Below are 26503 nucleotides of genomic sequence, written 5' to 3'. Positions count from 1 at the left end.
GTCTTAGTAAGTTAGTTGTAAAGGGCCTCACTCAGTAGCTGAGGCTGGCCACGAACCTGCAATCCTCCTGTCTCAGCCTCCCACGTAATGGGATTACAAAGTGTGTGCCACCACACCTGTCTTGACAAAAACCATTTTTATAAACAATAAATTAAAGACAGGCTACAAGTCCATGATTGATATCCTCAAAATACAAATCCGTGTCTCAAAGAAGATTCAAAGGTATAACATTTTGTAAGAAATGATGGTTAAGTGTTCAAAGTATAAATAATGCAATAATGAACAGTGTGGTCTAGAAAAATTAAAGGAAAACACAAGAGCATGGTATACACCATTTTTTTTTTGTGTGTGTGGTACTGGGGATGAAAGCCAGGGGCATTCTACCTCTGAGCTACACTTCTAGTCCTATTTTATTTTTCTATTTTGAAAGAGGGTCTAAGTTGTAGGTGGCTTCACTAAGTTGATGAGGCTGGCCATGAACTTGCAATCCTCCTGTCTCAGCCTCTCAATTACTAGGATTACAATCATGTGTCACCATGTACAGCTCCATCAATTCTCATAAAATATATTAGTCCAATAATATAATCAGGAAAATTCTTCAAAAAATACAGGCATAAAAACTCAAATAACTTCTGTATAACTCTGTTAATACCATTAGTTATCCAGGTTTGCATTTCTGAAAATAATTATTTTTCACTTATCCATTTGTGCAGCCAGTGAACTAACCATCTCACTAATAACAAATGGTATCCCAGATCTGGCAGGATCTGGCCATTCGGAGGGAGCTAGAATCACTTGTGATGAGGCAAAACCATCATATTTTGGCTATGTTATAAGCAACAAGTACCTCTGAGAGATAATTCTTTACAACCCAAATACTACAGATGTTCTGTAGAGGTTAAAGTTTCTATAATTCAAATGTGGCAACACAGAAAGATCTCACACTTATTACCTGCTTTGGGTTCACTTCTGAATCTGTCAAGTTCTTAGTCTCAGCTGTACCAAAATCAGAATTAAAGCTGTAATATTAAAAAAAATGATTATTATTCCTTTAAGTATAAACACTGTGGTAACAAGTTTTACTATCTGAAAAAAAGCTCAAACATAAGAGAATGAGATCCATTTATCTAATCTTATAAAATGTGTAATTTCTAATTAAGTAAATAGAAAATATATATGCTTCTTTTTCCTTTTTGAATAGTAGCTAGATTTCAGTTAAATAAACAATGGGACAAGCAAAGTAGGGACTATTATCTTTATGACATTCATAAATAAAATGATAAAAGGACACACCACTCTTACTTTCCTCAGTTCTTCCCCATCTGACAAGTTCAATCATAGGCTTAATTCCTTAATATTTAAAATATATACAGTCTCATCTGATATGCTGCACAATTACTTCAGACCCAAAGAATACCAGTTTATGATTTTTACTTTCTAAAATAACTAAAACCTAGTAGCAAATAGATTGCTAGTGTAATATTACAAGATTTGTTTCTTTGATCATTTGGTAAACCTTTAATGAATATTTACCATGTACCAGGCACTACTGTATGTAAAAACATTACTGAAGCAAATTATACTTAATTTCCAGCTATTATCCCAATTGTCTAAATCATTCCTGGCTGTTGTTATACTGGATTGAATAAGGGGAAGGGAGCACAGGGGTAACTGAATAAAGAGTTTGGGTTTCCCCTCCATATGCCACTGTTTTGCCACTGTGTGTGTGTGTGTCTGTGTGTGTGTCTGTGTGTGTGTGTGTGTGTGACTGTGTCTGTGTTGGGGGTACCGAGGATTGAACCCAGGAGTGTTCTAACTCTGAGCAACATCCTCAGCCCTATTTTATTTTTTACTTTGAAAAAGGGCCTCACTGAGTTGTTGAGCGTCATACTAAGTTGCTGAGTCTGGCTGGAAACTGATGATCCTTCTGTCTCAGCCTTCCAAATACTGGGATTATTTTGCTACTTTTAATATTAATCATTAATGTGCATATTTACACAAATGGTATCTGATGACATGTTTTAAGGACTCTCTAAAATATAACATTTAAAAACATACAAAAGATCTAGACTTCAGTTAAAAACAAATTTGTTGAAACAAATTAAAATATATAACATTCACATTCATAAGGAATCTGATGTCTTTAGTAGCTGCGTATTTTTCAACAATTACTCTTATACAGAGCATCAATTCTAACGATACGCAGTAACAATTCTAACCATATATAGAAAAAGAAGTCATGTTAATCTCATTCCAATAAAAAAGGCACTTAAGTCTGGCCTACATGGTATGTGACAGAAAGAAGGAATACTGATTAACTTATTTTCATTTAATTTCTTGGACTTAGTATTGGTTGCTAATGTGCCCTACCTGCTTAGTTCAGTCTGGGTTTCAGCTTCTACCTGTTGATACATAAAATCCTTTTTTCTTTTGGCAGGCGTATAATATCGGTATTGTGACAGGAAAGATTTTGCTTCTGTTTTTAAAGTACGTGGAGTGAAAGGCAATTGTTTGTCAGAAAAGAGTTCAGAATGTTTATCCAAAAGATCCCTGTCGGGTGTTTTTGAAATAATCAACTGGAGCCGGTGGGAGTGTGGGAAGGCGCTCCTGGGCCTCCGGCTGTGCTTGGTCCTACAGCAGGGCTTCCTGGGGCGGAAGGCTGTGTGGTCCACTCTGGAGAGGGTGGAACTGGAATGCTCAAGACCATCCACGACAATTTTATCCGATTTCGGTAGACTTAGATGTTGACTCTCTGAAGAAGGCACTAGTGACTTTTCGAAGGATGGAAAGCCATTGACTCCTTTTATTAGCACATCCTGGTCCTGTGGTTCCCCTGAGGGCTAAGATATTTGATTTGATGTGTTAGAAATTCATAGAGTTGAATTTGTAACTTACATGTAGACTCATTTAATCTTCACCCCAACTTTTGAGTGGTGGTACAGTTAGGCCCCGGCCCTGATTTTGTACAGTGCTGAGGATCAAACCCCTGGCTTACACATGCAAGTGCTTGCACAGTGCTCAACCACTGAGCTGTATCCCAATCTTTTGCCTTATGGAACAGATGAAGAAACTGAAATACAAGGTCTCACACTTTCATTCAAATTGAGGGCAAACCCATGCTCTTACAATTATATCATAGCATCTATTTTTAAAACTCATTTAAGCCAGGCATGGTGGCACATTTTTGTAATCCCAGTTTAGGAGGCTGAAACAGGAGGACTGCAGTTCACGGACAGCGTCAGCTATTTAGTGAGGCCCTCCACAACTCAGTGAGACCCTGTTTCCAAATAAAGACTAAAAAAGTAGGGGAAGTAGCTCAGAGGTAGAATGCCCCTGGGCTCAACCCCTAGCACAACAACAACAAAAAAGCAAAAACAAAAAACACAACAAAAAACTCATTTAAAAATTATATAATTTTAGCCGGGCGTGGTGGCGCACGCTTGTAATCCCCGCGCTTGGGAGGCAGAGACAGGAGGATTGCGCAGGTTTGAAGCCAGCCGCGCGCGCTGGCTTAGGAGACCCTGTTTCCAAATAAAAATGTAAAAATAGGTCTGGGAGTGTAGCCCGGAGGTAGAAGGGCTTCCAGGAACCCCAGTACCACACACACACACACACACACACACACACACACACACACACACACACACACAAAAAAAAAATATATATATATATATATATATATATATATATATATATATATATTTTAGGTATTTTTCCAGCAGGAAAAAATCTCAAGATGATTTTAACTCCTTTACTGGTAATAAACAGGTCAGCTAACCTAAGTACTCATATTCTATAAGTAAGAAAAGTGAAGAGATATTATGACTACCTCCTAAAATATATCATTACTTATTTCCTTTCATGCTTTTCTCAAATAGAAGGCAAAATTACTCAAAGCAAGCAAGTGTTCTAGTGTTAAGTTCTGAATCACCAAGGTACTGATGACTTCAGTACATCAGTTTTATAGAGTATTCCCAAACTAGGCTCATGCTACAGCTTTATATACCCAAAGAGTTTGGCTTCTAAGAATAATCTGAAAAAATGCTACAGAGATATTAATTATCATAGGAATTATTTAGGTAAAAGAAGAAGCTAAGAAAACAGAAGTGTGTAAGGCGTTAGCTTATCCATAAGAAACCCTGATCAGTAGAGGTTTCTTACTAAAATGAAATGCCAAAGAAGAGCCTCTCATGATAAAATAATGGGCCTGGGACACACACAGCTCAGTGGCAGAGCACTTGCTAAGCGTGTGCAAAATCCCAGGTTACACCCCTGGTGCTGAAAACAAAAAGGAAAGGAAAGAAAAAAGAAATGTACTTTTATCTGTCTGATAGGAGCTGGAAAAATGGTTCTGAGCTAATTAAAAGCATGAAACTTTTCCATATTTTCATATCTCATATTATCTACCTTATAACCTGCTTTTTCTTTCTGTAAAAGCAGAAGAACACAGAATGAAATCAACTGTGCTGAACTGCTTATGGAGATTATATAATTGCTTCTTTTAATCATGACTATCAGAAAGCTTGCACAGAATATGTGTAACACACGTGTAAATTCACTACAACTTAAATAGCAGAGAGCATTATAAAGTCTGAAATCAGAAAAATAATTCACCAGTTTATGTGCAATGGAACAAAATATGGGTGGTAATCTGACCACTCACTGTCCTGTCAGCCTTCCGGTCTAATGTGATGTTGTAAATTGTTCCTGTGCCTCATAATTTGCATAAATTATCAGTGAATACTTTATGTACTTGTTATGTTTTCAAGTCAGGCACATCTATCCAATTTTACAATCACAGAACAAACGAGTACTAAAAACAATCTTTTCCAGGGATAATAATAGAAGAAATGGTATACAAAGATTTTCCAACTGTCAGATTTTAAAACAGTTGAAGAATCAATTAAACTCCATAACAGGATGAGTCATAAATTATTTGAAAATCTGACTAACAGTTGTTTTATAAGCAAAAGTTTCAAAATAGATAGTTCTTGTACCTTTCTTATTGCTTTAAAAATGCCTACTATATTTATTCAGAAATAGAAAATACATGCACATAGTGAGTTACCTAGCCAGCACACAGTAAGTGCCAGCGCAGGGTGAGAGGTATGGGAGCTCTGGCCTAGTCGGGCGCATACAGCCTAGAAGGGCTTCCACGGGTCCTGAGAACAGTAGCATGCGAGTCAGTCCAGAGAAGCACAGGAGGATGGGTGTTAAAATAAAAGGCTGATTTGTGATCTCATGTATTTAAACAGCTTTGAGGTCAGAGGCATTTTCTTTCTGACTTTTTAGAGAATATAGACTGTAATTATAACAAATATCTGTTAGCCATAAAAGCCACCCAGTTATCAAAATATAATGCCCAAGTTAAGTCTTGAGATAATCTGAATGTGTCTAAAATATTTATCAAGGCTTATAACAGTGCAGCCAAATTATTGTGAATTCTAAGTGGAATCAACAAAAATATACAAAGGCATAAGTAAAAAAAAAAAAAAAAAATTTTTTTTTTTTTTGGTGCTGGAGATTGAACCCAGAGGATTGAATCCATATTCCTGAGCTACAACCCCAACCCTTTTTATTTCTTATTTTGTAACAAGATCTCATTAGGTTGCTAAGAGCCTCACTAAATTGCTGAGGCTGGTCTGGAACCTACAATCCTCTTTACTGAGATTACAGACAGGCGTCATCATGCCTGGTCAGAGTGAAATACTTTATGGAAGTAAATAAGTTATAGAGTTACATATGCTAAAGGAAAAATGAATAGGTGATATCTTATAGACATAGACAAGTATAATATATAAGTAAAATATTTATAATTTTATCATTTTATAAGTATATAAAATACAGATATAGCAAAATATGTAACTTATTTTTTGAGGTACTGGGGATAGAACTCAGGGGCTTTCTAACTCCGGGCTACAATTTCCGACCTATTTTATATTTTATTTGGAAACAGGGTCTCACTAAGTTGCTGAGAGCCTCACTAAGTAGCTGAGGCTGGCTTTGAACCTGCGCGATCCTCCTGTCTCAGCTTCTGAAGTTCCAGGATTACAAGCGTGCGCCACCACTCCCGGCCTTAAAATATGTAATTTTATCTTCAAAAAACCCCATTCATATCTCAAAATACAATTAGCGATTTATATTCAAAATGTCAGAGATTAGAAATATTTTTAATTTTGAGTTAAAAAATACATTCCCTAAAACAAAAATACACTTGTGAGTCAAACACTGCTGAACAGATTCCCAGATGGTAGTTCAGTAGAGTACACAGAAGACTCTTCTGTAGGAGGGAGCTCTATTTCTACCCTTTATCTGTAGAATGGCTGGGGGCAGGGTCTCAGGCATCTTCACTGGTCCCCTGGTGACTCCCAATCTATTTTCAACCCAGGTTTCTCTCCTGACACAGACACTTATGAACAACTACCTACTGAATAATTTAGATGTTCCAAAGGCACCTCAAATGAAACATGTCTGAAGAAGTAAATTCCTACATATTACCCCATTCCATTCCTGAAGAAAGCCTGCACTTCTTTCTCTCCCTCCCTCCCTTCCTTCCTTTCTTTCTTCCCTCCTTCCCTCCCCCTTTCCTTTCCTTTCTTTTTGCAGTACAGAGGATTGAACCCAGGGGCATTCTACCTCTGAACTACACCACCAGCCCTATTTTTTTTTATTCTTTATTTTGAAACAGGGTCTCACTGAGTTGCAAAGGGCCTCACTAAATAGCTGAGGCTGTTCTCAAACTGAGATCCTCCTGTCTCAGCCTCCCAAATGCTGGGATTATAAGCGTGTGCCACCATGCCTGACTGACATCATTATTTCAATTAAGGACAAGTAGTGTCCTCCTGGCTGCCCGTGCCTGAAACCTGGTGGTCTCTTTAACTCCTGCTTCTTACCCTTCATGTCATGGAATCAGCCACCAAGTCCTGGGGAGTCTACTTTTTCAATAAACATCTCTTCATGCGTTCCCTGTGCTTTCTACACTGCTGTAGACGGTTCCCGGCCAGTCAGCCCTTCTCTGTGGCTGGCGCTGCCTCTGTCAAGTGAATGACGACACAACTTCACAGCTACCAACGGTTCTCCCCATCCTCTCAAGGCGCGACGTCTAGATTCATTAGGACGGCACAAATACCCTAACCATTCATTCCCTCTGCCTACTTATAAATCACATCTTCATCTGCAAAGAAAAGAGCTGGAGGAAAAAACATGGCACTTGGTACTTGGTAAGCAGAGTCGTGAAACTGTTTTTTGCCAAATAGGAGATAGCTTTTACCACATCTTGGTGCTAGCAGTAGGGGAAAAAAAAGGCTCAGGGTCTGATTCCCTGTGTGAAGATCCGGGATACTCTGTGGCTATTCCCCAACAAGGTGACTTACTTGGGGACATGCCCACCCTGAAACCAGGGTGGAAAAGGGACCACTGGTCTCTGAGCCCCTGAAATCATGTTCTCTCCACACAAGACCACAGACAAAATTTGTACTGCCCAGAGGGTTCACAGAAATCAGTTTTTTCCCCTAATATATACCTTATACAGAGATAAAAGGTAGGCGAGGGAGAAAATTATGGATTTTAAAATCTTACCAATTCATTGAAATTAGATTTCAATTCCAGAAAACTTAGAAAATTTATGAGCTAATATCTCAACACTGGCTAATTGATGACATTAAAGGATCATCATCATCATCATCATTTTGTGGTCCTGGGGAATGAACCCAGGAGCACTCTGCCTCCTGGCCTCACTCCAGCCTTTTGAGTTTGTGTTTTGAATCAGGGTCTTGCTAGGTCGCTGAGAGTCTCTTCACACTGTTGAGGCTGTTCCTCGAACCTGTGATGCTGCCATCTCAGCCTCCAAAGTACTGGGATTATAGGCAGGTGCCGCCACCACAGATAAAAATTATTAATTTTTAAGGCATAATAATATTATGGCCATGGTTTTAATTTTTTTAGCTAATTTATTTTTTTGCAGTACTGAAGATTAAACCCAGGGGCTTTCTAACCCCGAGCTACACCTCCAGCCCAAATTTTAATTCTTTATTTTAAAACATGGTCTCACTAAGTAGCTGAGGCTAGTTTTGAACCTGTGATCCTCCTGTCTCAGCTTCCCAAGTACTGGGATTACAAGCATGTACCACCATGCCTGGCTCAGATTTATTTATTTATTTACTTATTTAATTTTTGCAGTACTGGGGATGGAACTCAGGGACATTCTACCTCTGAGCGACATCTCCATCCCTATTTTTTAAAATTTATTTTTGAAACAGGGTCTCACTGATTTGCAAAGGGCCTCACTAAGTAGCTGAGATTGTCTGCAAACCGTGATCCTCCTGTCTTAGCCTCCCAAATGCTGGGATTACATACGTGTGTCATCATTCCCGGCTACTTATTTTTTAATATGCTTTTGTGGGTGCATTATAGACTCATAATAATGAAAATCATGTTGACAGAGATGTACATGTACACATGACCATGATTTAAAAAAATCTATCTTTTAGATATATACTAAAATGTTTGAGTAAAATCATATAGTATATGGGATTTTTTTTTTTTTCTTTTGCGGTACTGGGGATGGAACTAAGGGGCATTCTATCTCTGAGCTATACCCCCAGCCCTATTTTTTTTATTCTTTATTTTAAAACAAGTTCTCACTAAGTTGCAGAAGGCCTCACTAGGTAGCTGATCTGTGAACCACAACCCTCTTGTGTCAGCATCTCAAACGCTAGGATTCCAAACATGTGCCACCATGCCTGACATGTATCTGAGATTTTTAATTTTTTAAATTTGAGGTACTGGGGATTGAACCCAGAGGCATTCTCCCTTCGAGCTACACCCCCCAGTACTATTTTAGTCTTTATTTTGAAACGGGGTCTCTCTAGGTTGATAAGTGTCTTACTATTTGCTAAGGCTGTCCTTGACCTTGCAAACCTTCTATCTCAGCCTCCCAAGTACTGGGATTACAGGCATGTGCCACCATGCCTGGATCGGTATCTGGGATTTATATAAAAATAATCTGAGATGAGGTAGAGTTGGGTATGCAGATGAAGTAAGTCTGGTCACCAGCCTGTCACTGTCACACTTGGGGATGGGAACATATAAATTCATTATGTTATTTTATTTTATAGATGCTGATTTTGTGTGTGTGTGTGTGTATGTGGTACTGGGGATTAAACCCAGGAGAATTCTACCTCTGAGCTATACCCCAGTCCTATTTTTTAATTTTTATTTTGAAACGGGGTCTCCCTAAATTGTGGAGGGCCTCACTAAGTAGTTGAGGCTGGTCATGAACCTATGGTGTTTGTGTCTCAGCCTCCTAAGAACTGGGATTACAAGCATGTGCCACCATGCCGGGTTAATTCTAAAATTTTCAAAATAAAACATTTTGAGTTTCATCAAATTCTATGAACAATAATTTAAAATTTTACATAAGCTAGTCTAGATTACAGAAAAAGAAGAGAGAATTCTCAGTTTATTTTATGAGGCTAGCATAACCAGACAGAATAGAAAAAGAAAAATGTCAAGCCAATATCATTAATGAACAGAGGCCAAAGTCCTAGACAAAATATTAGTAACTGAATCCAACAACATATACAAAAAGGTCATGATCATGACTAAGTTCTGTTAAACTAGGGATGTAAAGTTGGTTGACATTAGAGAGAGCTATAATTCACAGCTGGGTGAGGTGGTGCCTGTAATCCCAGTATTCGGGAAGATGATACAGGAGGATTGCAGGTTCAAGTCCAGTATATGGTAACTTAGCCAGACCCTGTTGCAAAATAAAATATAAATAAATAAAAAGGGATAGGGGTGTAGCTCATACAAAGGGCACCAATAGGTTCAATCCCTAGTACCACAAACAAAAGCAAAAACAAAAAGTAACAAATTAAATGATTAAAATTACATCATTATCTCTAAGAAATGCAAAAAGGCATTAGATAAAATCAGTATTCTTAGAAAGGAAAAAGAAAAAAAATATTAATAAAATAGAATGTTTTTAACTAGATGTTAAAGGGAATGTCTGAATAACTGGGTGATTTCGTTCGAAGCACCCCCTCATGTTACCCCTGGGTAACATGAGGCTGTAACTATCTTCTGTATTTCTATCTTTTTAATAAACTCCTTTATATCTTCAAAAAATACCCATAACTGAGGTCAGTAAACTGTAGTCCACACACCAAATCTGACCTCCGGTCTTATTAGTTAATATAAGTTTTAGAGGAACCCTTATAACCAGATGTATTGTTTATATATTATCTATGGTGCTTTCTAATGGCAGAAAAGTGGCAGACAGAGGGGTCTGAAAAGCCTAAACTATTAACCATCTGGCTCTAATAGTAAATGTTCGCTGATTCTAAACTATAGTAAATGTTACCAAAACGTCAGGTGGCACCACCAATGAAGTACCTAAGAAACATTTGCTTTTAAAAAAATGAAATATGACTGTACCTTTTGTATGGTGTTAAAAAGTGACTTGGAATTCGTTTTAGAATTGGCCTGCACGGCAGCTTTAAACTCTTTTTCATATCGTGCTAATTCCTTTTTTAGCTTTTCTCTTCGTTGTTGGTCTGCATCTAAGAGGGAAAACAAACATTTACAAATATAAAACAAAACAAAAATTAAATTTTGGTCTTGTCAGACTAATAAAATGGAACATTTTTCTTGTTTAAAATGTTTACGCTATGACATGTAAGTAAAATCTATATACTTTTCTGTGTAGATACCAACAGTATGCAAGTCATTTATGGAAGTTCTAAATGGACTAACTAAAGAGCACAAACACATGACAACCCTGGCAAGCCTAAAGGCAGAAGAAAGCAATTCCCAGCAGATATTTATAGAGATAGGAAAATGTGAAATGCTTAACCATGTTGTCACTTCATAATCCCTAAATACAGAGTGTTTAAATTAGACTTCTCCTCCCAATGAAATGATGTCAAAAGCATCAGATGCTCTTAAAATATAAAGGTTTATATGGCTTTAAAAGATGATGTCATGGCCAGGGATGGTGGGTGGCATGTGCCTGTGGTCCCAGCTATTTGGGAGGCTGAAGCAGGGGGATTGCTTGAGGCCAACAGTTCTATTCCAGCCTGGACAACACAGCAAGACTATGACTCAAAATAAATAAAACAAAACAAAAACACACCCCATTTTAAAAACATTTTAAATCCAGGCAAATGACTTCTATTTCTCTTACCTGGTATTTTTTGAAAAAGCAAACAAAAAAGTGGTTTCATATTTTAGTAAATTTCTGGTCAGGCCATCGACTTGCTATCAAAGACTTATTGTATTAAAATATGGTGAAATGACAACTAGCCAAATTTCAGAATTAGCTAGGAGATTATCATTAAGATGACCTATATAGCTGGGCGTGGTGGTGCAGGCTTGTAATCCCAGCACTTGGGAGGCTGAGACAGGAGGATCGCAGGTCTGCAGCCAGCCTCAGCTACTTAGTGAGGCCCTCTGCAACTTAGTGAGACCCTGTTTCAAAATAAAGAGTAAAAAATAAGGCCGGGCATGGTGGCACACGCTTGTAATCCCCGCGCTTGGGAGGCGGAGACAGGCGGATGGTGCAGGTTCAAAGCCAGCCACGCTGGCTTAAGAGACCCTGTTTCTAAATAAAAATATAAAAATAGGTCTGGGAGTGTAGCCCAGAGGTAGAAGGGTTTCCAGGAACCCCAGTACCAAAAAGAAAGAAAGAAAGAAAGAAAGAGAGAAAGAAAGAAAGAAAGGTAAAAAATAGAGCAGGAGATATAGTTTGGAGGTGGAATAACTACAGGTTCAATCTCCAGTACTTTAAAAAATGACCTATATTTTCATATAAAATTAAAAATTAGATATTCTTTTTATTGGGCTCTCTTCCAACTTAATGGATGAGATAGCTTCAAGTTTAAATCACCTTGATTTGAATTAGAATTTCTTTATTAAAGTTTCTACAAGCTTGAAAAACAAAGGCAATTTGTATGTATATTTAAGGTTTTAACTATAATTATGAAGAAAGCATGCTAGAGGAAATGTGTTTATCTTTCATTTAAAATTAGACTGAAATTATTACTTTCAACTTTTTCTATCCTTGAATACTTGCTTAGTGAATGTACTAAGTCAATTCTAGGTGATAATGTTTGTGGTATTAATTAGAACTTTCTCAGGCATATATACTATCTTAATCATAGGTAAAAGAGGTGAATAAAAAACGATGACAGAGTCCTAAGACACTATTCATTAAAAAAAGTTCTATATTAACTTCACTCTTACTAGAATCACTATAATAAAAAAGAAAATCAGTATCAAGTGGTAACAAGCATATGGAGAAGCTGAAACCCTAATATGTTGCAGATGTCAGTGTGAAATGATACAGCCACTTTGGAAAACAGTTTTGACAGTTTCTTAAAAAATTAAACATAATCCAGCCAAGCGTGGTTGCACAGGCCTGTAATCTCAGTATTTGGAAGGTGGAGATAGGATGATTGAGGGCATCATGCCAGCCTCAGCAATTTAGCAAGACTCTTTTAAAAATTGAAAGTGAAAAGGGTTGGGGTGTAACTTAGAGGTATAATGCCCCTGAATTGCTTAGTACCAAAAAAAAAGAAAGTTGATTAGTGGATGTCTGAGGCTGGGAGTGTGAAAGGGTATAAAGGGTATGGCCACAAATGGGTACAAGGGATCTTTATGGAGTGATAAAAAATGCTGTAAAATTGGTTTTTGGTGATGGTTGCACAATTCTGCAAATTTGGTAAAAATCAGTATGTTTTCAATAAAACCGCTAAAAATACAGCCTAGCTGTTACTCATTAAATATGTATAATTTTTATGTGTCAAAATAAATATTCAATTAAATGTCTAAAAATAGAATCATTTTCAAAAGAAATACTGAAAAGATTAAAAGGACAAGCTTAGTAATCAAATAATCAAATAAAAAGACTAAACTAGGTGTGGTGGTGTACACCTGTAATCTCAGTACGTGGAGGTTGAGATAAGAGGATTACAGGTTCAAGGCCAGCTTGTGGTTATTAAAAAATAAAACAAAAAATAAAAAAAGGGCTAGAAGTATAGTTCAGAGTTGTTGAACACCCCTGGGTTAAATCCCTAGTAACACACACACCCCTATCTTATGTGTAAGGATACAGAATTATTATTATTATTTTAATTTATTTATTTTTGTGGTACTGGGGATGGAATCCAGGGGCACTGTACCTCTGAGCTCCACCCCTTAGCCCTATTTTTTAGTCTTTTTATTTTTGAAACAGGGCCTCACCGAGTTGAGAAGGCCTCCCTAAGTAGCTGAGGCTGTCTGCATATGGCGATCCCTCACCCCCAATGCTGGGATTACAAGTGTGCACCAGCTAGGATACAGAATTTCTTAAACTATATTCCAGTTTCGATACTAGGAATACTGAACGGATGAACTCAGAAGTCTGTTATGACAGAAGTGTAAAGATCTTACAAAAACAGAGATGATTCAAATTGAAAGTTTTTTTTTTTTTTTTTTTTTTTTTTTGTAGTACTGGCGATGGAACCCAGGGGCATTCTACTTCCGAGTTACACCCTCAACCCTATTTTTTTAGTCTTTTTATTTTTGAAACAGCGTCTCACTGAGTTGCAAAGGGCCTCACTAAGTAAATGAGGCTGTCCCGGAAACATAATCCTCCAGTCTCTGCCTCCCAAATGCTGAGATTACAAGCGTGCGTCACCACAACTGGATGATTTTTTTTGTTTTGATATGTTTATAAAACCTGTTTCTAAGTTAGCCAAATTGATAATAATGAACATCAGCTCTACAAGGGTAAGCCTTAAATATGCATGCTTAAAAGTCTCTACTCCTGCCTAAAATGCCTTTCTCCTTCCTATAAAAACGACTCCAATCTCAAGATTCCTTCAAGGATGTGAGAGTCTGCACTAGGGTCTGCGCACGAAGGGGATGGAAGGGGAGGACGCGACGTGCCAAGCACAAGGCTCAGTGGGCGGCAGCCGTGGCACTGCTCACGGAAAAGACGCACAAGGAGAGAGGGACCTGACCAGCCTCTGTGTGGCATCTTCCCTGGACTGTCCTCAAAGGAGCCGCTATAGAAAACGGGATGTCAGTCCCTCAAAACATTAAAAATAGAATTACCATTTCATTCACTAATTCTACTTCTGGGTATAGACCCCAAAATATTTGACAGCAGGATCTCAAAGAGACAGCCGCATACTCATGATCATAGCAGCATTATTCACCGTAGCCAACCAGTGAAAGCAACTCCAGTGCCCGTCAACTGCTGAATGTATAAACACGTGTGCTACATATACAAAATACAATTTCATTCAGCCTTTTGAAAAATAGGAGATTCTGAGGTACTATGACATGGATGAGCTTTGAGAACATTATACAAAGTGAAACAAGCCAGTCAGAAAAGAACAAATGCACATGAGTCCATTTATTTGAAAAACTGGGACTAGAGAAATTCATGGAGTTATAAAGTAGCCTGTGAAGAAAAAATTCACAGTGATGGAAGAAGAATGGAGCCTGGCTTGGTGGTGCATGCTTGTAATCTCAGCACTTGGGAGGAGGAGACCAGAGGATCACGGTTTACAAACAGCCTCAGCTACTTAGTGAGGCCAGGAAACTCAGTGAGACCCTGTTTCAAAAATAAAAAGGCTAAAAATTAGGGCTAAAAATTAGCATGGAGGCACAATGCCCCTGGGTTCCATTCCAAGTACTGCATAAAAAAAAAAAAAAAAAAAGAAGAAGAATGGATGGTAGTTTCCAGGGGCGTGGTGGGTGGAGATATTGTTTGTTGGGTACAAGAGTTTCAGTTTTATAAAATGCAGAGTTCTGGAGACAGATAATGATGATGATTCTATTAAAATAAACATGTACTTAATGCCATGGAATTGAACACTTAAGAATAGTGAGGAGGCTATATTTTATGCTCATGTATTTCACCAAAAAAATAAATTTTTTTTAATGCTAGAGATTTAACCCAGGAGCACTCAACTTCCAAGTTATACCCCAGCCCTTCTTATTTTTTTATTTTTTATTTTTTGAAACAGGATCTCACTAAATGGCTGAGGGACTCACTAAGTTGCTGAAATTGGCTTTAAACCTGTGATTCTCTTGTTTCAGCCTCCCCCATACTGGGATTATAGGCACATACCACCACCATGCATGGTTTACCATTATCCTTTTTTTTTTTTTTTTGTGGTTCTGGGGATTGAACCCAGGGGTTTTCTACCTCTGAGCTACACTCCCAGCCCTATTTTAAAAACTTTTACTTGGAAACAGTGTCTTGTTCAGTTGCTGATAGCCTTGCTAAGCTGCTGAAAGCCTTAAGTTGCTGAGGCTGGCTTCAAACCTGTGACCCTCCTGTTTTAGCCTCCCAAGTATTGGGATTACAAGCATGTGCCACCAGGCCCAGATCAGCTACCATAATCTTTAAAAGACAGTAGGTTAAAAAAAAGCTACTTACATTTGATGCTGGCACTCACGCTTAATGGAATTGAGCAGTCTACCACAGCTGAAAAAGAAAAGTTCATTGTTTAATAATAATATCAATATTTATCAATGATAATGCAAAATATAGAACTCACAAAAATTCCAAATTGTAGTTCCTTGCTTTTTCATTATACTTCTAAAGATGAAAAATAAGACATACTTGATAAAAACAGACTGGTTGAGATTAATAGCTCATTAGATACCTTAGAAGAAAATACATGGCAATATAAACTATTCAAAACAAAAGATAGGAAAGAAAGGCTAAAAAGAAACAAAAAGAGCATCACTGGTGTGATACCTGTCACATGCACTGTAACACAGTAAGTTATTAGGAATCATAAAACGAGCTTAAAAAACAGAGCAAGACTAAGAGCTTATACTATCTGATTGCAAGACTTACTATAACGTTATTGTAATAAAGGTGGTATGGAATGGGCTTAATGATAACAGATCCAAAATTTAAGCTCAGGAATAGACCCAAGCATATGACCAAATGACTTTCAAAAGATGCTAGGACAATTCAATAGGGAAAGAATAATTTCTTCAACAAATGGCACTGTAAAATTAAATATAGGTAAAAAATGACCTTTAAATCATACCCTATACAATAATTCAAAATGGATCACAAGCTGGGTGTAGTGGCACATGCCTATAATGCCAGTACTTAGGAGGCTCAGATGAGAGAATCACAGGTTTGAAGTCAGCCTCAGAAACTTAGCGAGACCCTATCTCGAAATAAAAAATAAAAAGAGCTGGGTAGCTTGGAGGTACAATAACTCTGAGTTCAATCCCCAGGACCAAAAAAACAAACAAACAAACAAAAAACCACAAAAAACAAAAACAAAAAACATCCTACAAACTTAAATGTAAGAGCTAAATAAAGTAGAAAAACTTCTAGGCCGGGCATGGTCACGCTTGTAATCCCCGCGCTTGGGAGGCAGAGACAGGAGGATCGCGCAGGTTCAAAGCCAGCCTTGCTGCTGGCTTAAGATACCCTGTTTCCAAATAAAAATATAAAAATAGGTCTGGGAGTGTAGCCCGGAGGTAGAAGGGTTTCCAGGAACCCCAGTACCACCAACCGCCCCCCCAAAACAAAACAAACAATAAAAACCAAACCAAAACAAAAAACCAAAAAACGTCTAGAGAAAAACAATAGAAAACCTCAGTGATCTAAGCTTAGGAAAACATTTCTTAAGTAGGATACCAACATAAACTATAAAAACCCTGAAAACTGGACTTGATTTTATATTATGTTAAATAAAATATTATTTACCTTTTAATTTTTTCAACCATTTAAATATAACCATAAAATATGAACTGTTTTTAAAACTAAACTTTTGGTGTTCAAATGAGAAATAAAAAATTTCAAAAGTTAAACAGGGCCTGGTGGCATATGCATGTAATCCCAGTATCTGGGAGGCCGAGACAGGAGGACCGCAGGTTAGCAGCCAGTTTCAGCTACTTAGGACCTCCCGACTTAGTGAGACCCTGTTTCAAAATAAAGAATAAAATAGTGTTGGAGGTGTATCTCAGAGGTAGAACGCCCTTGGATTCAATCCCTAGTACCTTCCCACAAAACAAAAAAACAAATAAAAATTAGTAAGAAACTGGTTTAAAAGTTCAAATAGGGTCGGTAGTTAATAGTATAATATCAATATTAGTATTCTGGTTGTGATATTTGTACTTTTTTCACAAATTTAACATTAAGCTAGGGAAAGGGCATATAGCAACTCTCTGTTCTATTTCTTAACTTTCCGGTAAATTTTCAAAAGAAAATGAAGGCTGGGGATGTAGTTCAGTTGTAGAGACCTGGATTTGATCCCCAGCACCAAGGTAAAAGAGGGGAAAATAAAAAGAATAGCTAAAATATTTGTAAAACATTTAAATATAAAGAACTCACAACTTAATACTAAGGAGACAAACTATTATTTTTTTTAATGGACAAAAGATTTGAATAGACATTTCACCAAACCAGATATACAAATGGCAAATAAGATTAAGAAGAGCTGAGCTGGGTCCAGTGGTACACGCCTGTAATCCTAGTACCCGGGAGGCTGAGAGAGGAGGACCACAGGTGTGAGATCAGCCTCAGCAACTCAGCAAAACTCTGAGCAACCCAGTGGGACCTTGTTTCTAAAAAAATAAAAAATAAAAGAGGGACTGGGTGTATCTTGTAGGTAGAATGCCTCTAGGTTCCATCTCCGGCATCACAAAACAAACGAAATGAATAAACAAAAGAAAAGCTGTTCAACATCATTAGGCATTAAGGAAATTCTGCAGACTAAAGCTATGAGGAAATACTACTACATACCCAGTATAATAATTAAAAAAGGACTGTCAACACCAAATACTGATAAATACAGATAGATACAGATAAATACTGATAGATACAGAAGCAATGGAAATGTAAAAAGGTGGTCACTCTGGTAAAGAATTTGGTAGTTTCTTGAAAAGTTAAACATATACTTATCATATTGCCTTATAATTCCACCAGCAAATAAGTTCACTCAGAAACACATGTTCAAAGGTTATATGTGAATAATTATAGCAGCTTTATTCTTTTTCTTTTTTTTTTCAATATTGGCGATGGAACCCAGGGCATTCTACTTCTGAGCTACAGCCCCAGCCCCATTTTTTTTTTTTTTTTTTTGGTGGTACTGGGAGTGGAACCCACAGGGGCTTTTCTACCTCCAGGCTATACTCCCAGACATATTTTATATTTTATTTGGAAACAGGGTCTCACTAAGTTGCTGAGAGCCTCACTAAGTAGCTGAGGCTAGCTTTGAACCTGTGCGATCCTCCTGTCTCAGCCTCCCAAGCACGGGGATTGCAAACAGGCACCGCCACACCCAGCTAGCTTTATTCTTAAGTAGCCAAAAGTGAGTCAACGTTCACCAACTGGACAATCACTAAACAAATTGCAGTAGATTTATTTAATGGAATATTATGTAGCAATAATAAGGAAGAAATACTACTGCATACACCATGGATCAGTCTCCAAAGTACTACACTAATTAAAAGAAACCAGGCCCAAAAGGATACAAAATGTATGATTCTATAGACATGAAATTCTAGAAAAAGTAAAATTAAAGGAAAAAGGGCAGATGAGTGATTATCAGGGATTTGACGGTAGGAGATGGGTTGAAAAGGGTTAGGAGGAATCTTTTGGGATGATGGAAATGTTACATAGCAGAAGTCTGCAAACTTTTCTGTAAATGGCCAGAGGCTACATGCCTCACACTCCATAGAGTCAAAACTTGTCAACTCTGGCTGAACATGGTGGTGCACGCCTGTAGTCCCAGTACCTGGGAGGCTGAGAGAGGAAGATAGAAGGTTCGAGAACAGCTTCAGCAACTTGGCAAGACCCTCGGCCACTTAAGACCCTGTTTCAAATATAAAAAAAATAAAATGGGCTGGGTGGTGACTTGGAAGTAGAATGCCCCTGGGTTCAATTCCCAGTACCCAAATTCAAACAAAACTCTAGTCAACTCTGCCTTCTAGTGCAAAAGTTGCCACAGACAATATGTATAAGAATGAACGTGTGTTTATAGGCAATTAAGTTTGAATTTCATATTATTTTTACATGTCACAAAATATTGTTCTTTTTATTTTTTGCAAGCATTTGAGAATATAAACACTATTCTTAGTCCATGAGCAATACAAAAATAGGGTGGTAGGAGGATTTGGCCTAAAAGCTGCATTAAGTGATCCCTGTTTTATAGCATGATTGTGGTAGTGGTAATACAAATGTATATATTATTCAAAATATTTAACTGTATACATATAATAATTACTGCATTTTATTGAATGTAAATTATCTCTTAAAGCTGACAATAAAAGAAAAACAGTCCCTAGCATCTTCTTTGTACAACTCCCTTAATGGACTTAAAACAAACAACAAAAAACAGATTGCAAATTTCTACAAAGAGCAATATATAACAACAAATACCAGGAATAACACAAATAAATGAAATAAATTGATTTTCATTGATAAAATGAAATAACCTAGGCATTATACAGAATTCAGATACGATTAACAAATCAGCATTCTGAATTTGCCACAAATATAGCCGGTAGGTGGTATCTCACTATGCAAACACAAATCCTCCTATAAATAACAGTAATTTTTGCCATGGATTTATCCTAATGAGGAATGGAGTTGGGGGTTTCAACTGGGTACAAAAGTCCACATTTGCACATTTTTACCTTTTGCTGAAAGGATTTTATTATAGTGAACAGCCATGTGGTTCTTGACCAGCTGGAGGGTACTTAGGCTGAGAGAAGAGGAGTCAGTGCAAAAAGCTAAAAATTAAAACATAGTTCATTATATATTTAAAAGTAACATAACAATCATGACGCAAACAAGTTATTCATTATTAAGTTCATTCTTAGAAACTATTCTGAAATTCAGCCACAGAGATATTGACATTGTGCCTATTGACATATGCTGAATATGTCCTAGCCTTCATCTTCCACTGGTGACATTAATAAGCTATTAACCATCTGGTTTCAAGACTTTCCAAGAATGTTTTGCGGGCCTGTGTGGGGAAGAGATTCTAGAATATATTCTATCACTATGATTACAAAATTATTTCTTTTTGATAGCTCTCAGTCTTATAGCTAAAAATCTTTAGCCACCTACTTGATACTTGATGAGTCCATGGAGTTTAAGAAAGCAAACACATCCCCAAACACAAACTTCATACCAAGACTCCATTCTGAGAGGAGAATTTCTAACTTTGCACCTGAAAATAAGATCTGTAATTCGTTTATTGTCTTTTTAGAAGTACCATGCTTATCTTAAAATGAGTATAAGCCAGGTGTGGTGGCCCATGATCTTAATCCCAGTGTTGGGAGGCTGAGACAGGAGGGTCATGGGTTAGCCTCAGCAAGTTAGCGAGACCCTATTTCAAAATTAAAAATTAGTGAAAAAGGTAGAATGCCCCTGGGTTCAATCCCCATTACTAAACAAACAAACAAACAAACAAACAAAAACAAGTACAATCACAACAATTTCCATGACATTAAACTTCTTAGCCCTCAACCAAACTGCTTAAAGGAATCTTAGAAATTGTTATGCATAGCCGGGCGTGGTGGCGCACGCTTGTAATCCCCGCACTTGGGAAGCTGAGACAGAAGGATCACACAGGTTCAAAGCCGGCCTCAGCTACTTAGTGAGGCTCTCAGCAACTTAGTGAGACCCTGTTTCCAAATAAAATAGAAAAAAGGTCTGGGAGTATAGCCCGGAGGTAGAAAGCCTCTGGGTTCCATTCCCAGTACCACCCCCCCCCAAAAAAAAAAGAAATTGTTAGGCATGTATATATAAGTGAAAAATGTATACAAAAATTTTAAAATATTAAAAACAATTTTTGAGAAGTAATATTTACATATAGCTCTAAAAAATTCAATAATTAAGCCAGGTGCAGTGGTGCATTTCATAGGCTGAGACAACAAAATTGCAAGTCTGAGGTCAATTTATGATAATTTAGGAAGACTCCATTTCAAAATAAGAAATAAAAGGCCAGTGCTGGGGTACAGCTCAATGGTAGAGCGTCCCTGGGTTCAGTCTCTAACATCCCTCTTTCTGACTGAATCCCTCCCTTCCCCTTTCCCTCGCTCTTTCTCTTTCTCTCCCCTCCACAAAAGAATAACAATAGCTAAAAAGAGCCAGTAGAGATGGAAACACATGTGACTTTTCTGCCCTGAACCTTCGTCTTCCCTTCTAGATACATCCTCTACCAGTTTTTAAATCAACCCTTCTAAGGAAACTCTATGCATAATATAAGCATAATATAATAACTGTGAGCTTTACTATTATTAGAAACATTTCTAGAATGAGTACCATTTGCCATGTAATAATATAAGCATAATACAGTAACTATGAGCTTTACTATTATTAAAAACATTTCTAGAATGAGTACCATTTGCCATGTAATAAGCATAATACAATAACTATGAGCTTTACTATTATTAAAAACATTTCTAGAATGAGTACCATTTGCCATGTAATAATATAAGCATAATACAATAACTGTGAGCTTTACTATTATTAAAAACATTTCTAGAATGAGTACCATTTGCCATGTATTGCTCCAATCTCTTTACATGTGTAAATCTATTTAGTCATTACCATCATCACTTGATAAAAGTGGAATCTGTTGGCAGAGTTATGAATGAGGACTTGGGTCACACTGCTGATAAAGGCTGCGATGTTCAGATGTGAACCAAGGCAGCCTCGTACTTATACTATTTACAATATTATGTAATAATATTTACATATTATTCGTACAATATTTACATATTATTCCTCATCCTGTTTATGTATATATCTATCTTCAATTTTTATGTAAGACCTATTTTTCAAAGTTTATGTTTTTGGTATGTACTTTTTTTTCCTCTCCATATCTGATACAAAGGAATAAGTGAGATAATTGAAAATGAGATCCTTCCTTCACATCTAGATGTAATAATACCAAATATTTTTCATGTAAATAAGAAACAACAGGTTTCATTAATTTTGCCTACACATCCAGACTTACGACATTTAAGCTATAAACATTTACTTTATTTATGGTACTGGGGGTTGAACCCAGGGCCTTGCACATGCTAGGCAAGCACTCTACCACTGAGCTACATCACTAACCCTAAAAATTCATTTTAAAAATTAACATTAGAAATTCACTGTGGATTTCTAAACTTTTTAAAATCTAAAGGTTAAGCCGGGCGTGGTGGCGCACGCTTGTAATCCCCGCGCTTAGGAGGCAGAGACAGGAGGATCGCGCAGGTTCGAAGCCAGCCGCGCATGCTGGCTTAGGAGACCCTGTTTCCAAATTTAAAAAAAAAGTATAAAATAGGTCTGGGAGTGTAGCCCGGAGGTAGAAGGGCTTCCAGGAACCCCAGTACCACTAAAAAAAAAAAAAAAAAAAAAAAAAAAAAAAAAAAAATCTAAAGGTTTAAAATCTAAAGGTTTAAAATCTAAAAACACCAGAGGATTTAGAATGTAGTTGTATAAAGATGCTATGCAATGTGTTATTTGGGCATTATTTTCCTCTACGCAGCTTTTCCTGGCCAGTGCTGTGTCTTCAGTACTGATAATCACTGTTCTTCAAGGCAGGCCTGCCTTAACCCAGAGTAGACTGTTGGCAAAAGCAGAGCTGGGCTGCTGCAGGAGGCAGCTTAGTCAACAGTCAGGGCACAACAGTTTGAAATCACAGAGTCCAAAATTCTCTAAAAAAATTCTTATATTTAATTATAATTAATAGTAACGAGTCCAAATGTCCATAAAATGAAGTAACAGTTTCATCATATCCTATAACTTGCAGACAGAGGAAACAGTTTTTGAACAAACCTACCATTTTAAGCATCTCACTTACCGTTACTTTTGGTGCCCAAGTGTCCTTTAAATAGGCATGTTGGACCGTAACTGGGAAGGACTGAGGTTGCTCTGACTAATTAATAAAAAAAAACCAGATAAATGCAAATTAGTGTAAGTGAAACACAACTTTTATGGAAAATATTGAATCATTTAAATAAAATTATCTTTAGAGTAATTTAAAGTTTTATTCAGTTATATTACTAGCCAGAAATTATGTATCACCCAGGAAAAATTCTGCAGTTAAAGTTTTCTCTTTTAAGAAAGCAAGTTAGAGCCGGGTGTGGTGGCACACACTTGTAATCCCAGCATTCGGGAGGCTGAGACAGGAGGATCGCAGTTTGTAGATAGCCTCAGCTACTTAGGCCCTTTGCAACTCATTGAGACCCTACTTCAAAATAAAGAATAAAAAAATAGAACTGGGGATGTAGCTTGGGAAGTTGAACGCCTCTGGGTTCCATCTCCAATTACCCCCCCCCCCCATTAAAGCAAGTTAGTCCAGTGTAATGGCACATGTTTGTAATCCCAGTACTTGGGAGGCTGAGAGAGGACTGCAGTTTTGCAGCTAGCCTCAGCAATTTAGTGAGGCCTTCTGCAACTTAGTGAGAACCTGTTTCCAAATAAAATAGGGCTGGGGGGGGTGTCACTTGAAGGTGGAATTTTCCTGAGTTCTACCCCCACTAACACACACTAACACACACATACAAAGTAAAGTTATAGAGCTGCGGCATGGTGGCTCATGTGTGTAAGGTCAATACTTGGGAAACTGAGACAGGAGGGGCCCCATTATCTTAGAGAGACCCTGTTTCAAAAAGAAATGGGGTGTAGAACCAGGCATGGTGGCGCATGCTTGTAATCCCAGCATTCGGGAGGCTGAGACCGGAGAATGGCGGCTCGCAGACAGCCTCAGCTACTTAGTGAGGCCCTCCACAATTCAGTGAGACCCTGTTTCAAAATAAAGAATGAAAAATAGGACAGGGGTGTAACTCAGAGATCAAATGCCTCGGGGGGGGGGGGTCCATCCCCAGATCTGCAAAAAAAAAAAAAAAAAAAAAAAAGATGGGGTATAGCTTGGAGGTAGAATGCCCCTGGGTTCAATTGCAGTACTGTACACACATTAAAAAAAAAAAAAAAGAGTAAGTTATAGCTGAGCCTGCACCACAACACCCTGGTCCGGACTCTAATTTAATTAAATAAACAGTAAATACTAAAAATTTAGTAAGTCTATTATTTTAAATATGCATATCCTTTCCCCAAGAGCCCACTCCAATGCTATTATAAGTAAAGCACTGGCAGTGGGGTTTTGCATTCCTCACCTATGTTCAAAGCCTGTTCAGGCAAGTTAGTGATGACCTCTTGTTTTATTCACTATGAAATGAGAATAATACTTGCCTAGCAAGTTTTTTTTGTGTGTATTAGATACAATTAGGGAAAAGCTCTTGGCACACTGCAAGTTTCCCAATTTATGTCATAAAACTTCTGAAGGCTATACAAAACATTTTTTTTTTTTTTTCGGTATTGGGGATGAAACCCAGGGGCATTCTACCTGCGAGCTACACCCCAGCCCTATTTTCTATTCTTTATTTTGAAACAGGGTCTCACTAAGTGGCTGAGGCTGTCCGTGAACCCCGATCTTACTGTCTCAGCCTCTCAAGTGCTGGGATCACAAGCGTGCGCCACTACGCCTGGTTCTGAAAGCTATCAACAGCATTTTGAATTGCTTTTTCTAAAACTTAGGTTGGCATAAGGTCAGAATGTCTAATTTGCTGCCCCGATTTTGATCAATGATGACATAATTAAGATGCATTCATACTCAAATCAAGGTATCCCTTCAAATAGGTAAGTAGAACACTGCATTGGGAAGGAAGGGGCATGTGCAGACTGCCTTATTTAGCTTGAAGAACGCTACGAGCTTAGAAAGCATGAAGATGCAAATTGGATGAGGCTGATTTGTAGAAATTTATGGTTATATGGCTCCATCCGTTCCCCTAGGATGTCCACTTATCTCACAATATCCAGGCAAGGGCAGGCGTACGTTGTGATTATGGATTAGTCCTTTGTTACTATAGTCCCCATCCAGCAACAGTGCATTACCTAATTAGAAATGCAATATCTCAACCCACCCTCCCCCAGCCCAAGTAGACCTACCAAATCATAATCTGCATTTTAAGAGGATTCCTAGGGGGGGTCTCTATTCACATCAGAGAAGCTGTAGCCTAGTCAGTAGTTTGGGGGGGTGGGGGCGGAGCGAGTCAGTGACTGAATGGGAGACTTCATACATTCCGAGTAGTTAAAATGTGCCAGGAGTATTCTATGTATTATCTGTATTAGTTCTCGGGAATATTCTATGTATTATCTGCACTAGTTCTCGGGAATTCCACGATGTGGGATTTGGATGGAGAACTTCTCTTTGAAAAGCAGCAAAGGCGCTTGGTTTGAGGCCCAGCGAGGTCGGACTCCAAAGGCCAAGCTGGGTTCCTCGGAACTGCCGCAATAATAGAGGCTGCAGCACCTCCGGCGGAGGAGACCCGACCCCGTGTCAGGGCGACAGAGGCTGGGCGGGGAATCGCCTGCGAGCTTTTCTGAGCTCGGGGCCACGCTGGCGAAGAAGCAGGGGGCCGGGGGCGCCCAGAGCGCGGCCTTGCCCCGCGCAGCCCCGACCCGAGGCTGCCCTTTACCTCTCCGGCTGCCATCCATGCTTAGTCCTCTTGCAGCCGCCGTGGGGACACGCGGGGAGTCGCTGGGCCCCCTTCGGTTCTTTACCCCCCCGGCTGGGCCCAGCCCCGGCTGTTGAAGATTGTTAAGGAGGAGCCGGCGGGGGGCGGCAGCGGTGTGGACAGCGTCGCCAGGTCGGTTGCTAGGGGCCCGGGCCGCTTCCGCAGCGTCGGGATTGTGACGTCAGCGCGTAGGGGGCGCGCGCGCCCCGCCCCGCCCCCGAGGGTACCCGGGCGGGAGCGGAGCTGGCGCGGATGGATGCAGGGAGGGCCGGCGAGGGCACCGCGGCCAGTCTGTTGTTCTGGGCTTCTGCCAGTCGTCCACAGAGCGCACGTCTGTCAGGAGCCAAGTCGCCAGCACCTGGCAGGCCTTGGCCCTGCAGGGAGAACGGGGAAAGGAGGCGCTCTCATCTGGCATCCATGTCCCCTGGGTCCCAGAAAAAAGTCAAACACAAATGTTCCGGGAGGTCGGGGTAACATTTAACCGTTCCAAATAATTTTCAAAGCAGTCCCGGAACTTTGGGACTAGTGAAAATCTTGGGGGTGAGAAAACATAGACATATTTACACCTTAGTTTTTCCTGTATTGGGATCGAACCTAGAGGCATTTTACCTCTGAGCTAGACCTCCAGCCAGCCCTTTTATTTTTATATTTATTAATTTTTGAAACAGTTCTCACTCAGTTGCTGAGAATCTCAGTAAATTGCCGAGACAGGGCTTGAACCTGTGATTCTCCTGTCTCCGCCTGCCAAGTACTGGGATTACAGCAATGTTCCACCATAGCCGGCACACCTTAATCCAATCATCCCTTTGAATTTCTTTTCTGCTTCCTGAACTCGCCTCTTATCCTGGAGCCCTTTTTACTTTAAGGCCTCAATCTTTCCGCCTTTAGAGTGGAAGAGAGCAGTAACGTGAACAAGGGGTTGATTTACTAGTGGCTCTCTACAGTTGGTTTATAT

The 26503-nt window shown here is 38.7% G+C and overlaps 1 protein-coding gene across 1 annotated transcript in view; it reads right to left on the bottom strand.

Annotated features, from left to right (window-relative positions):
* SPATA7 (spermatogenesis associated 7) overlaps positions 1-25528 on the bottom strand; it is a gene marked incomplete at both ends in the record, with an annotated part of 38734 nt that extends 13206 nt beyond the window's left edge. Inside the window, 7 exons of the mRNA XM_080707188.1 lie at positions 953-1019; positions 2371-2840; positions 10438-10580; positions 15434-15481; positions 19666-19761; positions 22833-22907; positions 25510-25528. Of these exons, the coding sequence (XP_080563314.1) occupies positions 953-1019; positions 2371-2840; positions 10438-10580; positions 15434-15481; positions 19666-19761; positions 22833-22907; positions 25510-25528 (918 nt within the window). The remainder of the gene's footprint in view (positions 1-952; positions 1020-2370; positions 2841-10437; positions 10581-15433; positions 15482-19665; positions 19762-22832; positions 22908-25509) is intronic.
* Between the last annotated feature and the right edge of the window lie 975 nt (positions 25529-26503).

The sequence above is a fragment of the Muscardinus avellanarius genome, assembly GCF_963383645.1.
Source record: "Muscardinus avellanarius genome assembly, chromosome: 12".
NCBI classification, from domain to species: domain Eukaryota; kingdom Metazoa; phylum Chordata; class Mammalia; order Rodentia; family Gliridae; genus Muscardinus; species Muscardinus avellanarius.
The sequence above is the reverse complement of the archived record's forward strand: the minus strand, read 5'-3'. Positions and strand labels throughout refer to the sequence as shown.